Source organism: Erythrolamprus reginae, chromosome 8, assembly GCF_031021105.1.
Source record: "Erythrolamprus reginae isolate rEryReg1 chromosome 8, rEryReg1.hap1, whole genome shotgun sequence".
In the NCBI taxonomy this organism is placed as follows: Eukaryota; Metazoa; Chordata; class Lepidosauria; order Squamata; family Dipsadidae; genus Erythrolamprus; species Erythrolamprus reginae.
This window is the reverse complement of record NC_091957.1, coordinates 10013596-10026816: the sequence shown is the minus strand read 5'-3', so window position 1 is coordinate 10026816 and position 13221 is coordinate 10013596. Positions and strand designations below refer to the sequence as shown.

Below are 13221 nucleotides of genomic sequence, written 5' to 3'. Positions count from 1 at the left end.
GCCCCTACTCTCCTTGCCTTTCGTAAGCTGCTTAAGACCCACCTTTGTCGTCAGGCATGGGGGAACTGAGACATCTCCCCCGGGCATATACGATTTATGAATGGTATGTTTGTATGTATGTGTGTTTAGAAAATGGGGTCTTTTAAATATTTTTAAATAGTAATTTAGATTTGTTGTAAATTGTTTTCACTTTGTTGTGAGCCGCCCCGAGTCTGCGGAGAGGGGCGGCATACAAATCTAAATAATAAATAAATAAAATAAATAAATTTTTGCTTGACTCTGCCAGGCAGCACGATCCGTTTTTTTTTACAATTTTCCCCTGACTTTTTAAAACATTTCAATAGTTTGTGTCCCCCCCCCATTTGTTCTGGTTTTTTTCACGAATTCTCTGATATTTCCCAAACCGCCGATTCCCCTGATTTCTTTGTTTCCCAGGTTTGCTGGCCCCAAGGCATCATCAAAGTGGAGTGGTGTGTGTGTTTAGATACCCCATCCCATGATCAACACATCCCAGCCACAAAATCCAAGGACCTCCATATAGCGTCTACAATTATTCGCACTTACTTGGCTACCAGTGAGTCCAGCCTTTGTCAACCTGGTCTCCTTTCTCTGAGCTGGGACTTCGCTTCGGAGAATTCTTTTAAGTGTGATGGGAGAGACCATCCACCTCTCTTTCTCCTAAACCTGAATCCTGAAAACAGCAAATCTTGGACCATTTTTTTTTTAAGGAGAGAGAGAGAAACACTGCTTTCTGTTTGTATAAAAAATCTATTTCCCAATCTTTTTCCTTTAAAACCAAACATACAAAGTTATGGTTTATTCCTAGCCGAGTCAAGGAACTGCAAAAAACAATTTAAAAAAAGAAGGGGACATGAGTTGAGCTGGCTAAGTAAGTAATCCAGAGCGGGTTTTTGGCTTTTAAATCCGTTGGCTGGCACAAAATAGGACGCCCGCCGACTCTTCCTGGGCCGAGCTTGGGTTTAGAGGGGATTTTATTTTTAAAAATTCATTGAATGAGGCTGTCCTGTCCGTTCTGAGTCGCTTGGCTCGGATCGGTGGTCCCCGAAGGGCCGACGGGGGTGTTGCCCTGTAAAAACCGCCGGAAGTCCTTAATCGCGGGGTGCATGATCTGGATGAGGGCGTTGAGGGCGGCCTGCATGCCTTCCATGGCTTGGGCCTGGCGTTCCTGCGCGCAGGCCTGCACTTCCTGGGAGTGGCGTATCTTCTGCAGCAGGTCGTTCTGCTGCTCGAGGTGCTGGGCGATCTCCTTGACGTGAAGGTTGGTCACCCGCTGTTCCTGCAGGAGCTTGGCGGAGTTCAGGGCGATCCTGTTTTTCAGTTCCTGGGGCTTGGCGGATACTTCGGCTTGCTGGGGGATCATCTCTAAGGGGGCTTCGGTCGTGACGGGGGCTTCAGTGGTGCAGTACTCGACCACCCCGTCTTCCAGACTGTGGTACGTCATCTCTGCCGGAACTGAGAAGAGAAGGAGAACTGGGATGTTTGCACGTGACCCGTTCAACCAAGGGTCCCCAGAATTGGCAGAATTAAATCTGGGAATTTAAAGCCTCCTAAAAATCAAGATTAGAATTAAATCCGGGAATTTTAAGTATATTAAAATTTGAGTTTAGAATTAAATCCAGGAATTAAAGCATCCTAAAAATCGAGATTAGAATTAAATCTGGGAATGAAAGCATCCTAAAAATCAAGATTAGAATTAAACATGGCAATTAAAGCATCCTAAGAATCAAGATTAGAGTTAAATCTGGGAATTAAAACATTCTAAAACTTGAGTTTTGAGTTAAATCCGGGCATTAAAGCATCCTAAAAACTGAGATTAGGATTAAATATCGGAATTAAAGCATCCCAAACTTTGAGATTAGAGTTAAATCTTGGAATTAAAGCATCCTAAGAATCGTGATTAGAATTAAATCTGGAAATTAAAGACTCCTAAACATCGAGTTTAGAATTAAACCCAGGAATTAAAGCATCCTAAAAACCGAGTTTTAGCTGCAATCCTAATAAAGATGGGGAAACACCTTCGAGTAGCTAGGCCCAGAAAAAAGCAGGGGGCAGCTATGTTTCCCACCTTGTAAAAATATATTTTTTGTTATTTTGAGGTCAGTTTACCCTGGCTAGCAAATTAAACTTAAATAAACATCAGACAGGTGCAGTGTGTGGTCATAAGAACGACATGGTTTCTTTTTATCAGCCTGCTAACAGAGTTTGGTAATAATGCTATTTATAGGTGAATATTTATCAGCTTCTGTGTCTTGTCAGAAGAAGTGGAGGAGGTAAGAGGAACGATCAGTGATTAGATTGTTGGTAATCTCTGGCACAGGACATGCACTGTGTGAATCCGATCGATTGTGGCTAAGTCACTGGTGACTTCTTCCCCCCTCTTTCATGCTGTCTGCACGCTGTTCACAGTTGGTGTGAAGGAAAGAAAGGAACAGGGTCTGGGGAGACAGCTTGAAGTATTACACACAGCAAAGGACGTGGGAGGAGGGGGGAAAATAGATTTCCTGGTTGCTTCGAAATCCAGCCTGATCAAGCTGCCACTGGTAACCCTGTACAGTGACTGAATTTAAACATGCCTGGGATAAACAGATACTCATCCTAAGATAAAATATAGGAAATAGTATAAGGGCAGACTAGATGGTCCATGGGGTCTTTTTCTGTTGCCAATCTCCTATGTTTCTATGTGTAAACGATAGGGGTAAATAATATGGAATAAGGAAAATGGAATGTAATAATTATGAATAAGTTGATCCGCTACCCAGACACCCACACTATTCACACAATGATGTGTATAATAGCAACAGCATCTAGACTTATATACCACTTCATAGTGCTTTTACAGCCCTCTCTAAGTGGTTTACAGAATCAGCACATTGCCCCCAACAATCTGGGTCCTCATTTTAACAAAACAAAAACACACTTAATTTAAAAAAGAAGAAGATATGATTCATAGATCTCATGATGCAAGGAAGTGGGAGCCTCCGGGTTTTTCCCCTTTAGGGCTTTGAAAAGAGTCACATTACGGACCTAGCGTTATTTGTCCTCCATAAATACAGGACAGTATTGCAGTCTCACACCTTGATAAATTGCCCAGGGTGGTTACCTACCTGATATTGCACAAAGCCTATTGAATGGTAACAATATGACGTTATGCATGACCTTAAGAGGGAAAGGATGTTTCCTGAGAAATTAGGGCTATTATGTTTATCAGAGCAATTATTTCTTTCCATGGAAAGGAATCTCCAAAGAGGTCTCGGTTTGTGGGAGGAGCAGAAGGCACGGAGGATCCATTCCAAGGAAGGGAGTGGGTCAAGAACACAACAAGTACAGAATGTTTTTATCGAACAACAACCCACAACTAAGTCACCTGGCAAGGTTAATAAAAGCAGTAGGTGGAGGTGAGCCAGGAGAGCTTGGGTGGTTTTTTTAAAAAAAATTTACATTCAACCCCACCCTGTTTTTGCATGCCATGCCTACATTTTCCTCCTCCTCTGGCAGGCGAGGACAAAATGAGATTGCAGTGTTCTGAGCAGGCTTGCGGAATCAATCTGAGGCAGTCAGGCGTGACCTTTAAAGGGGCAGGTTACCTGCTGCTGAGAAGCACACCGGGTAGATTCTAAGCAAGCTTTCTTTCCCTGAATTCTGCATCAGGGGCTCGGTGTGCAACTGGTTCAGACCAGGATGTTAAACCAAAAAACACTGGAACAGTGTTTGTTTAACCCCGGCAATTTGAAGATGGGTGGATTTCAACTTCCAGATTTCGCCAGCCAGCCAGAAATCCGGGAGCCGAATCCACACATCATCATTTAATCATCATCTTCATTTAATGACCCCCATAAAAGAGCTGGGGTGGTGTAGTGGTTACTGGCTCAAGGTTGACTCAGCCTTCCATTTTTATTTATTTATTGATTAAATTTGTATGTCGCCCCTCTCCGTAGACTCGGGGCGGCTCACAACAGAAATAGAAAGACAATGTACAATACAAATCTAATAATTAAAACTAAAAACCCATAATTTAAGAAAACATACACACAACATACCATACATAAACAGTATAGGCCTGGGGAAGTTATCTCAGTTCCCCCATGCCTGAGGGCAGAGGTGGGTTTTAAGGGGCTTGCGAAAGGCAAGGAGGGTGGGAGCAACTCTGATCTCAGGGGGGAGCTGGTTCCAGAGGGTCGGGGCCGCCACAGAGAAGGTTCTTCCCCTGGGCCCCGCCAAACGACATTGTTTAGTCGACGGGACCCGGAGAAGGCCAACTCTGTGGGACCTAATCGGTCGCTAGGATTCGTGCGGCATCCTTCCGAGGTGGGTCAAAGGAGGACCAAGATTGTTGGGGGCAAGAGTCTGATTCTGTAAACTGCTTAGAGAGGGCTGTAAAAGTACTGTGAAGCGCTATGTAAGTCTAAATACTATTGCTACTGCTATAATCCTTGCAGGGTGGAGTCTGGCCAACTGAATGGAGCTAGCAGAGTGTTTTAATGGCCAGGTGCCCCTTCTGTTGCCAATGCAGAGTTTTGTTCAGAAGATATATATTCTCATTGTGCCCAGAGAGAGAAATATCTGCCTCTACCTAGGATCAAACTCACAGCCTCCAGATTGTGAAGTGGGAGCTCCACCTCTAGGCCACCACACCACTCCTATTGAAGTCCACACATCCCCAGGCAGAAAAACAAACTTCCTCCGGAGATACGTACTGCCCCCTCCCTCTTGGCCTTTCATAAAGCTCTTAAGACCTACTTCTGCCGGCGGGCATGGAGGCCGTGAGTGTTGAGATTGTCTCCAGCCGATATTATGAATGACTGAATTGGATGAATGTGTATGACTGTATATCGGGTTTTTAAAAACATGTTTAGTAATTTTGTGTAATTCTTTTTAATGTAATTTAAATTTCTTTAGACATATTTTTGCATTTATAATGTTGTACGCCACCCTGAGTTGTCTCGAGAAGGGCGGCATAGAAATCTAATAAATCTTGTATCCTAAGATCTTTATTAATATTGTTTCTTCATTGTTTATTTGACCCCTGTGGCAATCATTAAGCGCTGTAACACATGATTCTTAACTAATCTATATTTTCTTTTATGTACACTGAGAGCATATGCACCAAAGACGAATTCCTTGTGTGTCCAATCACTCTTGGCCAATATTCTATTCTATTCTAATAAATAAACAAACAAACTCATTCACTAATCTGAATGGCTCTGACTAACAATGGCTTGTGTGCGGAAAGGAAGGAACAGGTTACTTACTCTGTGTAAGGGTGACCGTGGTTGCAGCAGCTGTAATGGGTATTTCTGATGTATGGGTAGTGGTACAGCTTCCTGCGGGCAAGCTGATGATGGTGGCTTCCCCCAGAAGGTTACAGATGCGTTGCTGCATGGGGGTGAGAATTACCGGAGCAGTAGACGTCCCTGTCGCATCTTCTTCAGCCTCTTGGACTTCCCCACCGCCTTCCTGGTCGTTGCCACCATCTTCTACAGCGGCTCTGACCTGGGCGACTTTGCGCCGCACCTCCGTCTTGAGGTCTGACCACTTCTTCTTCACTTCTGGCAGCTCCCGGCGGCAGGTTGCCACCGCATTGACCCGTCTCAGGATGTTGTGCCAAGCGGCGGCTTTGACGGTCAGAGGCACGCCCGCGTTAAAGTGGTTGATGAGCAGGTGCTTGCTCCGTTCCAGTTCTTCTACGATGATTTCCACCTCCCGTTCTGAGAAGTTCATCTTCCGTTTTTTAGCTGGTGGGGCCGGAGGGGACGACATGGCTATGTGAGGGTTCGAGGACAAGCCAGGTCAGCGGGGGTTGTCTGAGCCTGGAGACTGAGCCTGCAAAAAGAACGGGGTCGTGTTAAAAAAAAAACAGATCTAATTTTGATCAAGTCACCCTATTTTGGAAGGAAGAAGAGAGGCTTTGTTATTTATTTATTGGATTTATGTCCTACCCCTTTTTGAGGACTCGGGGCGGCTTACAGCATATAAAAGAAACAGTAGGATACAATAAGCTAAATCCAATTAATTAAAACTACATAAGCTATCTAACATCCCTGGTTACATTAAAAATCAATCATACCCATATCTTCCAAAAGGGCAGATGGGTGCAAAATTCAACCAGAGGGATGATAAAAAAGCCAGCTCTGTATTGAAGTATAAAAATTTTATACTATTAGTAATTGGGTTTTTTTAAAATTTTAAGGGGTTAAATTTTAATTTTTAAGGTGTTTTATATTGCACTATTTTTAGGGGGCCTTATATTTTATATTTAAGGGGTATTTATATCTTGTATTTGGTTGTAAGCCGCCCAGAGTCCTCCGGGAGTGGGGCAGCATATAAATCCAAATAATAAATAAATAATACATAATTGTATTTATAAGGTAAACAGCAAAACCTAGGTACGGACTGTGTTTGGGTTAATGCTGTGGAAACGTTAGCTCTCAAGGTTAGAATACTTTGTTTTAAATGAAAGATTTCCAAAATAAGAGAACCATGGGAAGGGTGGGTGGCGTTTTAGGAAAGTAAAGAACTTAAAGGAGGAATAGGAGATGATGAACGCAATGGCGAATAGGAGGAGTGTGTGTGATGGATTCCGAGCCTATTCAGGTGGTCCTTTTGTACAAACTTACCTAGGAGAGCATCTCATTTAGTTATTTCTGGACTTGGAAGTCCAGAAATCAGGGTGGTTTCAAAACGGGAGTCAGAGAAAAGAGGTTTAGAATGGCATTTTGGAATTGGGCCATCTATAAAGCAGACAGGAAAATTAGGGTTTTCCCAATGGGATATTTGGAGGCCTCTAAAATAGGCAGCTATATGGAAACTTTAAAGACCTTTAGGTAGACTTTGGGAAGGGGGATCAAAGGGAATAAAAAAATAAAGGCCATCCCCAGTAATTTCTGAAGCATGAAAACAATCAATTCTATTGTATATGTAAATTAGATTTTTTTTTTTTTGGGCAGGAGTGGGAAAATGGCCCTTTCTAGCATTATAATGGACACATTAAAGAATATAAATTGATTTCTAATTTAATTCTCGAGGAAGGCAGCCCAAATATCAATAATTTAAATTCTTTTTGAGGAGGGAATGAGGAAAAACACGAGTGCTTCCATTACAGGGATATCATTTCCACTTCATGAGTTCCTTTTTGGTTTAACTTCTTAGGAAGGAAAAAAGAAGCCTCAATAATTATTATAAATATTATTATATTATAAATAAAGGGGCGTGCATAAGCGCACTATTGTGCCTACCGTCCATCATTCTGTCCTATTATCCTTTTTATCACTTCTTTATACTTCGTTATGTTAATATAAACTACAATTCTATACTTGTTTGATAAATATAATAAATAAATAAATATTATTTTTTGGATGGGGAAAAAGAAATTAGAAATTAGGGAGCAATTGGCGGCTTCCATTTCAGGGGTGAATTTCTGAGGAAGAGGGAAGAGAAAGGAATTGATATCATTTACATTCTGACAGAATTGGAAAAGTAATTCTAATTTATAAATTAAATATTTTGTTACATCCCCCCAAAATGGGAATAAAAAGGGGGGTCAGGGGGAATTATGGGGGGCTCAGTTAGGGGGCTTCAGGCTTTGGGCCTAGTTGGAGAGAAGCCCCTCAGCCTGGACTAGATACCTCCCCGCGCCGCCCTTCTCCCCCCGCCGCCCAGCCCGCCATTTCTAGGCCCCTCCGCTCTTCCCGCCGTCCCCTTTCCCAGCAGGCGAAGAAAGGTACGCAAATTGCGTACCCCAAGTACCCGGCGACACCCGCCCCGCAGAGAGCCTCTACTTTGCGGCAGTGGCGTAATGGCTTCCAGAATCGGCCCCCTCGTGCCCCTTCTTCTCATTGGCGCAGGTCTTTGCCCATTCAGGGGTCAGAGCCCGCCCTCCCGGGCGCCCCAGCCGCGCGCGGAGGGGCGGCGATTGGCTGGGAGAGCCGCGGCGGGAAGGTCCGTCATCCGGGAGAGCTTGAAGCCGATTGGTGAAAGAACCAAAGGGCCCGATTGGCTCGCAGCGTTGTCCGTCAAGCCCAGAGTGTTTTCATCATACGGCGTTTCCTAATAAACGCCGCCCGTTCTTATTCGGATTCCGATTCGACGTTCTTCCGTCGGCCAACAGGGGGCCTTGCGCACCGCCTCTGCCCTCCCCGTGACGTAGAAGGAGGAGGAGGAAGAGGCGGAGCAAATCCACACATTTTGTTTCTTCCTCCCGCTCTTCCATCCTTTCATCTCGCGAGATTTCCTACCGCCCCGGACTGGACAACCTGGATAGAAAGCGGCGCCGTCGAGCAATCGGAAGGCGGTGCGCCCTCAGGGAGGCGGGACGTGGCTTCAGGAAAGCCACTTCCGGCTGGGCAGGCGGCCAGTTCCGCTGAGGAGGAGGCGGTGCCTGAGGCGGTGCGTGTGTGTGTTTGTGTGGCGGTTATGCCGGCCGGCGCGCGGCGTTCGCTGGCTTCCCCGGCGGTCGTGAACGGCGTCCTGTGCCAGTGCGGCGGGGTCTCCCCGTCCCCTTCCGCCGCTTCCTTCCCTTACTCCGGCGGCGAGGCCGCTTCCCGGGTGCTGGCCGAGCACGAACGGCGCCTCTACAGCCTCTTCGTCCAGCTGGACATTAACCGGGACGGCGCCCTCTGCGTCCACGATCTGGCCGTCGGGCTGGAGCGGCTCGGCCTCCACCGCTCCGAGCGAGACCTCCGGGTGAGTTGCCCCCGTGGGGATCCGCACGTGGACTCGAACACGCGTGTCAGCATCTTATGTATATGTGTATGGATGTGCATGTGTATATATGCACATCCGTGTGTGTATATATATCATATTTTTGCTGAATATTTAATTACTGTAATTTATACATACATACATGCATACATACCCCCTGTCTATTAAATGTGATGTATGGTTGTGATTGGATTGGTTGACTGATTTTAATATATTGGGATTTTAGCTTGTCGTTTTTAATTAATTAGATTTGTTGTACGCATTGTTTTTGTATTGAGTCTTCGGAGAAGGGCGGCATACAAATTTAATTAATAATAATAATAATTTTAAAAAATATCTTTGGAGAGTCTTCGGAGAGGGGCGGCATACAAATCGAATAAATTATTATTAAATTATTATTATTATATCCTAGTCTCCCTTTTCAAAATTCAGCAAAAACATTACATATAGGGGGCGTTCCAAAAGTAATGCAATTATTTTTTTAAAGTAATTTATGGAACAGATTTGCACAAACACTTAAAATTCTTCAAAGTACTGTCCTTGGGCCTCTGCACATTTTTTCCAGCGACTCTGCCATGACTGGTATGCGCCCTGGAAGGTGTCTTCGGGGACCTCTTGCAAAATTTTCGTCGCAGCTGATTGGATCTCTTCTATGCACGAAAAACGTGCTACGAGTCCATGAATTCCTGGCCAAACACCAGGTGCCAACGCTGCCCTCCACTATAGTCCTGACGTCACCCCAGCAGACTTCTTTTTGTTCCTAGCCCTGAAAGGAACCCGTTTTTCATCCATAGAAGAGATCCAAACAGCCGTGACGAAGACCTTGCGAGAGGTCCCCGAAGACGCATATCTAGGAAGGCCCATGACCACTTGCGTGGTTGCATTCTGCACGATATGTAGTTTCCGAACACTCTTCAAAGGTAGACCCATGTAGAGAGCATTGCAGTAGTCGAATCCTGAGGTGATATGTTCCTCATACAGTTGAATTCCTTCCTGGATGGGCTCACTTATCCTGCTTTTTGCACACGGCTGCCTTTTTCTTTGAATTATCCTGGTTCATAGATTTTTTTTCCTGTGGTTTGCTGATCGTCTGCAGGCAGTCTTACTACCATTCATTTAGTGACCGTTCTGAGTTAGGACGGCGCTGCCAAAAAAAGGGGCTCCATTTTTTCAGACTTGCAACTGCCGAGGCGTGGTCACGTGATTTACATTGGGATGACACTTAATAGCATTTAGACTTGTATGCCGCTTTGCGGTGCTTTCACAGCCCTCTCTAAGCGATTTACAGAATCAGCCTCTTGCCCCCAACAATCTGGGTCCTCATTTGACCCACCTCGGAAGCAAGGAAGGCTGAGTCAACCTTGAGCCAGTGGTGAGATTTGAACTGCTGAACTACAGCTAGCAGTTAGCTGTAGTGGCCTGCAGTTCTGCACTCTTAACTGCTGTGCCACCCCAGCTCTAATGATGTTCGCAGGGTCATCTGATCCCCTTTTGCTACCTTCCCACAAGCAAAACCAATGGGTGTGTGTGCTGGATTCGCTTAACAACTGTGTGACTAATTTGATAATCGCAGCGATTTGCTTGAAGCATGGTGAGAAAGGTCATAAAATGGGACAAAGCTCACAAATGTCTCACATAGCAATATAAATTTGGGAGGGGGGCCTCCGTTCTGGTTGTAAGTTGAGGATTGTCTGTATTTGGGTACTCTGTTTATTTCTAGCAAAACTGTAAGAGTTTTGTTCCCTATGCCCGATTTGTTTTTCTCACCACATACCCGTATGCATCTGAACTAGACTGCGTTGTTTCCCTGTGTCATATATGTGGGTATAAGCACTATTTTGTCACGTTCACGTAGTGTATCTTGGAGGTGGGGATCCTTTGAGAGCTGTATGCACGGAAATTTCATTTTAATATATGCTGACTAGTGTACATTTAAGGTGACAGTAAAGTTAGTAAGTTCATGGGATGGCTTTTGTGGAGGGTTTTTATCACTGGTGTGGGCATGTAAGATATATCACGAGAAAACATGCCACATTGATGATTCATACAACATCTGAAGGTAGCTTCTTTTCCGTGGGTTGATTGTTCTCACCATCAGGAAATGTCTCCTTATTTCTGGGTTGGAACTTTCCTTGGTTAGTTTCCATTCATTGCTTCTTGTCCTATCAAGTCTGCGGAGAGGGGCGGCATACAAATCTAAATAATAAATAAAATAAATAAATAAATCTTTGGGTGCTTTGGAGAATAGCTTGACCCCCTCCTCTCTGAGGCGGCCCCTCAAATATTGGGAGACTGCTATCATATAGCAGTTATCACTTCTGGAGGCAAATTGTTCCACAGATTAGTTGTTCTAACTCTCAGGAAATTTCTCCTTAATTCTAAGTTGCTTCTATCCTTGATTAGTTTCCACCCATTGCTTCTTGTCCTGCCTTTTGGGTGGTTTGAAGAATAGCTTGATTCCCTCTTCTTTCTGGCAGCCCTTGAGATATTGGAAGACTGCTATCTTTCCTGGTCCTTCTCTTCACTAGATTAGCCATGTCCAGTTCCTGCAACTGTTCACCATATGTTTTAGCCTCCAGTCCCCTTATCACATTGGTTGCTCTCTTCTACGACAATTAACCAGCTTGTCTCCCGAAATCATGGGTGCCCCATCACTGAATGTTTTTAAGAAGAGTTTAGACCAGTGGTTCCCAAACTTCTTTTGGCCGTGTCCAACCTAAGCATCTCTAAAATCCTGAGGCCTCCCCCCACCCCCCCGGACATATAATTCTTATTATTGAAAAAGTGAACTACTCACACGGAGGAAGCCTAAAAGGTTGATAAGTAGGTTTAAACAAGGTTCCAATCCCTCCCATTAAAAATGAAATTGTCCCCCTGTGGGGTGTGAGCCCCACATTGGCAACCAGGTGTCTAGACAGTCCCTTATCTAAATTGGTATGGGTTCTCCTGCTTGAGCAGGGGGCTTGGCTACAAGACCTTCGTGGTCCCTTCCAGCTTATTCTATTCTAGTCTTGTACAATTTCAGATATCTTCCTGAAATTGGGGGAAAGATCAAAAGCAAGGTCAGAAAATATTATTTCACTGAAAGAGTAGTAGATCCTTGGAACAAACCTCCAGCAGACGTGGTTGGTAAATCCACAGTAACTGAATTTAAACATGCCTGGCATAAACATATATCCATTGTAAGATAAAATACAGGAAATAGTATAAGGGCAGACCAGATGGACCATGAGGCCTTTTTCTGCCTTTTTCTGTTTCTATGTTCCTCTCCCCCGCCCTCTCAAATGCCTGAAAAGGTTTACAGCTTAAGAGAGAGAAAAAAATAGAGGTGCCTGAAATTTACTAAAAAGGTTTCTGCCAAGAATGCCTAGAGCGAGCTGAGATGGGAAATTTAGGGCATGTCAACCTCGTTTCCAGGCTTGAACGGGCCAACGTAGATAGTGTTCACACCTGTGGTTTTGGATTCTTGCCTGGACTACCTTACAGGGTTTGTCAGTACATTTGCTTTCATCCACACTTTGCACAGTCCTTTGTTTAGTTTTATTTTTCCATCCTCAATTTGTCATACAAAGAGGAAAGAAAAGAAAAACAAGAAAAAGGGATTGTCTTCTGACTCTTACCTCTTCTTTGTTTTTTTTTTATTCCCCTTGCATCTCACACCCCACTTTCCTCCATTCCTTTTCCTTCCCTTAATTTCCTATTTTTTTAATTTTTCTTCTTAAACACATAAAATATAATGGCAATCGTAAAGTCCATGGAGGCGTGTATCTTAATCCATTGATTACTCTATTAAATGCACGTACATCACTAGCGTTAAATAAGCAGCAGTTGGCTTTGTGCCTCCTTCCTCATGATGTGATTCATAATCAGTTATGTTTGGGTTAATGCAAATAAAAGCTGATAGGGAAGCTTTAGCCTTGTGAGCATCGGCATCACCTACTTCCCTGGAAAGAAGGCCCAAAGGAACATTGTCAATGGGTTCACAATGGGTTGGGCACAACTTGGCAACTAACAACAACTTCCCAACTGCGTAAACCTGAAATTAAAAAAAAAAAAAAACAACCCCAGAATCTTAGCAACTATTCCTCTCACCAAGTTAACATTGTGAACTAGGTTTGTGCTTCGTGCCGTGCGTAGATTTTTGCAAAAACGGCCAGATAAATGATTAGCCATTTCTGTTAGATTAACAAAACCCAGCTGTAGATAGAATAGATAGAAGAGAGATAGAAGGTGGTGGTGATGGTGATTTCCCTCGCATAAATAGGTCACATTGGACCACTTGCTATGTGTTCACCAAAGCCTTTTCCTGCTCGTCTTCTACCCACCCCACTAAAAGCCTTCATAGGCGCTCTCAAAAATATCTTTTCCAAGAGGGAACATCCTCTAACAGAAGCTGCTTTTCTATCCCGTGCATGATTTTATACATTTCGATCAAGTCACCCCTTAAACGCCGTCTTTCAAGGCTGAAGAGACCATGGTATATACAAGAAACACCCCCGGTTT

The 13221-nt window shown here is 44.1% G+C and overlaps 4 protein-coding genes across 7 annotated transcripts in view; 1 reads left to right on the top strand and 3 right to left on the bottom strand.

Moving 5' to 3' along the window:
* ST6GALNAC4 (ST6 N-acetylgalactosaminide alpha-2,6-sialyltransferase 4) overlaps positions 1-13221 on the bottom strand; it is a 683294-nt gene that overhangs the window by 128755 nt on the left and 541318 nt on the right. The window lies entirely within an intron of this gene.
* The window catches only part of ST6GALNAC6 (ST6 N-acetylgalactosaminide alpha-2,6-sialyltransferase 6), a 490277-nt gene that overhangs the window by 150846 nt on the left and 326210 nt on the right, over positions 1-13221 (bottom strand). The gene's annotated exons all lie outside the window — the stretch shown is intronic.
* On the bottom strand, positions 749-8225 carry NAIF1 (nuclear apoptosis inducing factor 1). 4 transcript variants are annotated; one of them, XM_070758817.1, is made up of 3 exons: positions 7756-8225; positions 5271-5841; positions 749-1473 (listed from the first exon to the last, which is right to left on the bottom strand). In XM_070758817.1, exons 2-3 carry the CDS (start codon positions 5776-5778, stop codon positions 1007-1009), a joined length of 975 nt encoding a protein of 324 aa, XP_070614918.1. In that variant the 5' UTR covers positions 5779-5841; positions 7756-8225; the 3' UTR covers positions 749-1006. The 4 variants fall into 4 exon arrangements, with proteins under 4 accessions (XP_070614918.1, XP_070614920.1, XP_070614921.1 ...); XM_070758819.1 differs by having other exon boundaries at positions 7765-8164; XM_070758820.1 differs by lacking the exon at positions 7756-8225 and adding an exon at positions 7254-7728.
* The window catches only part of SLC25A25 (solute carrier family 25 member 25), a 59408-nt gene continuing 54470 nt past the window's right edge, over positions 8284-13221 (top strand). Inside the window, exon 1 of the mRNA XM_070758809.1 lies at positions 8284-8700. Coding sequence (XP_070614910.1) covers positions 8431-8700 — 270 coding nt within the window. The 5' untranslated portion in view covers positions 8284-8430. The remainder of the gene's footprint in view (positions 8701-13221) is intronic.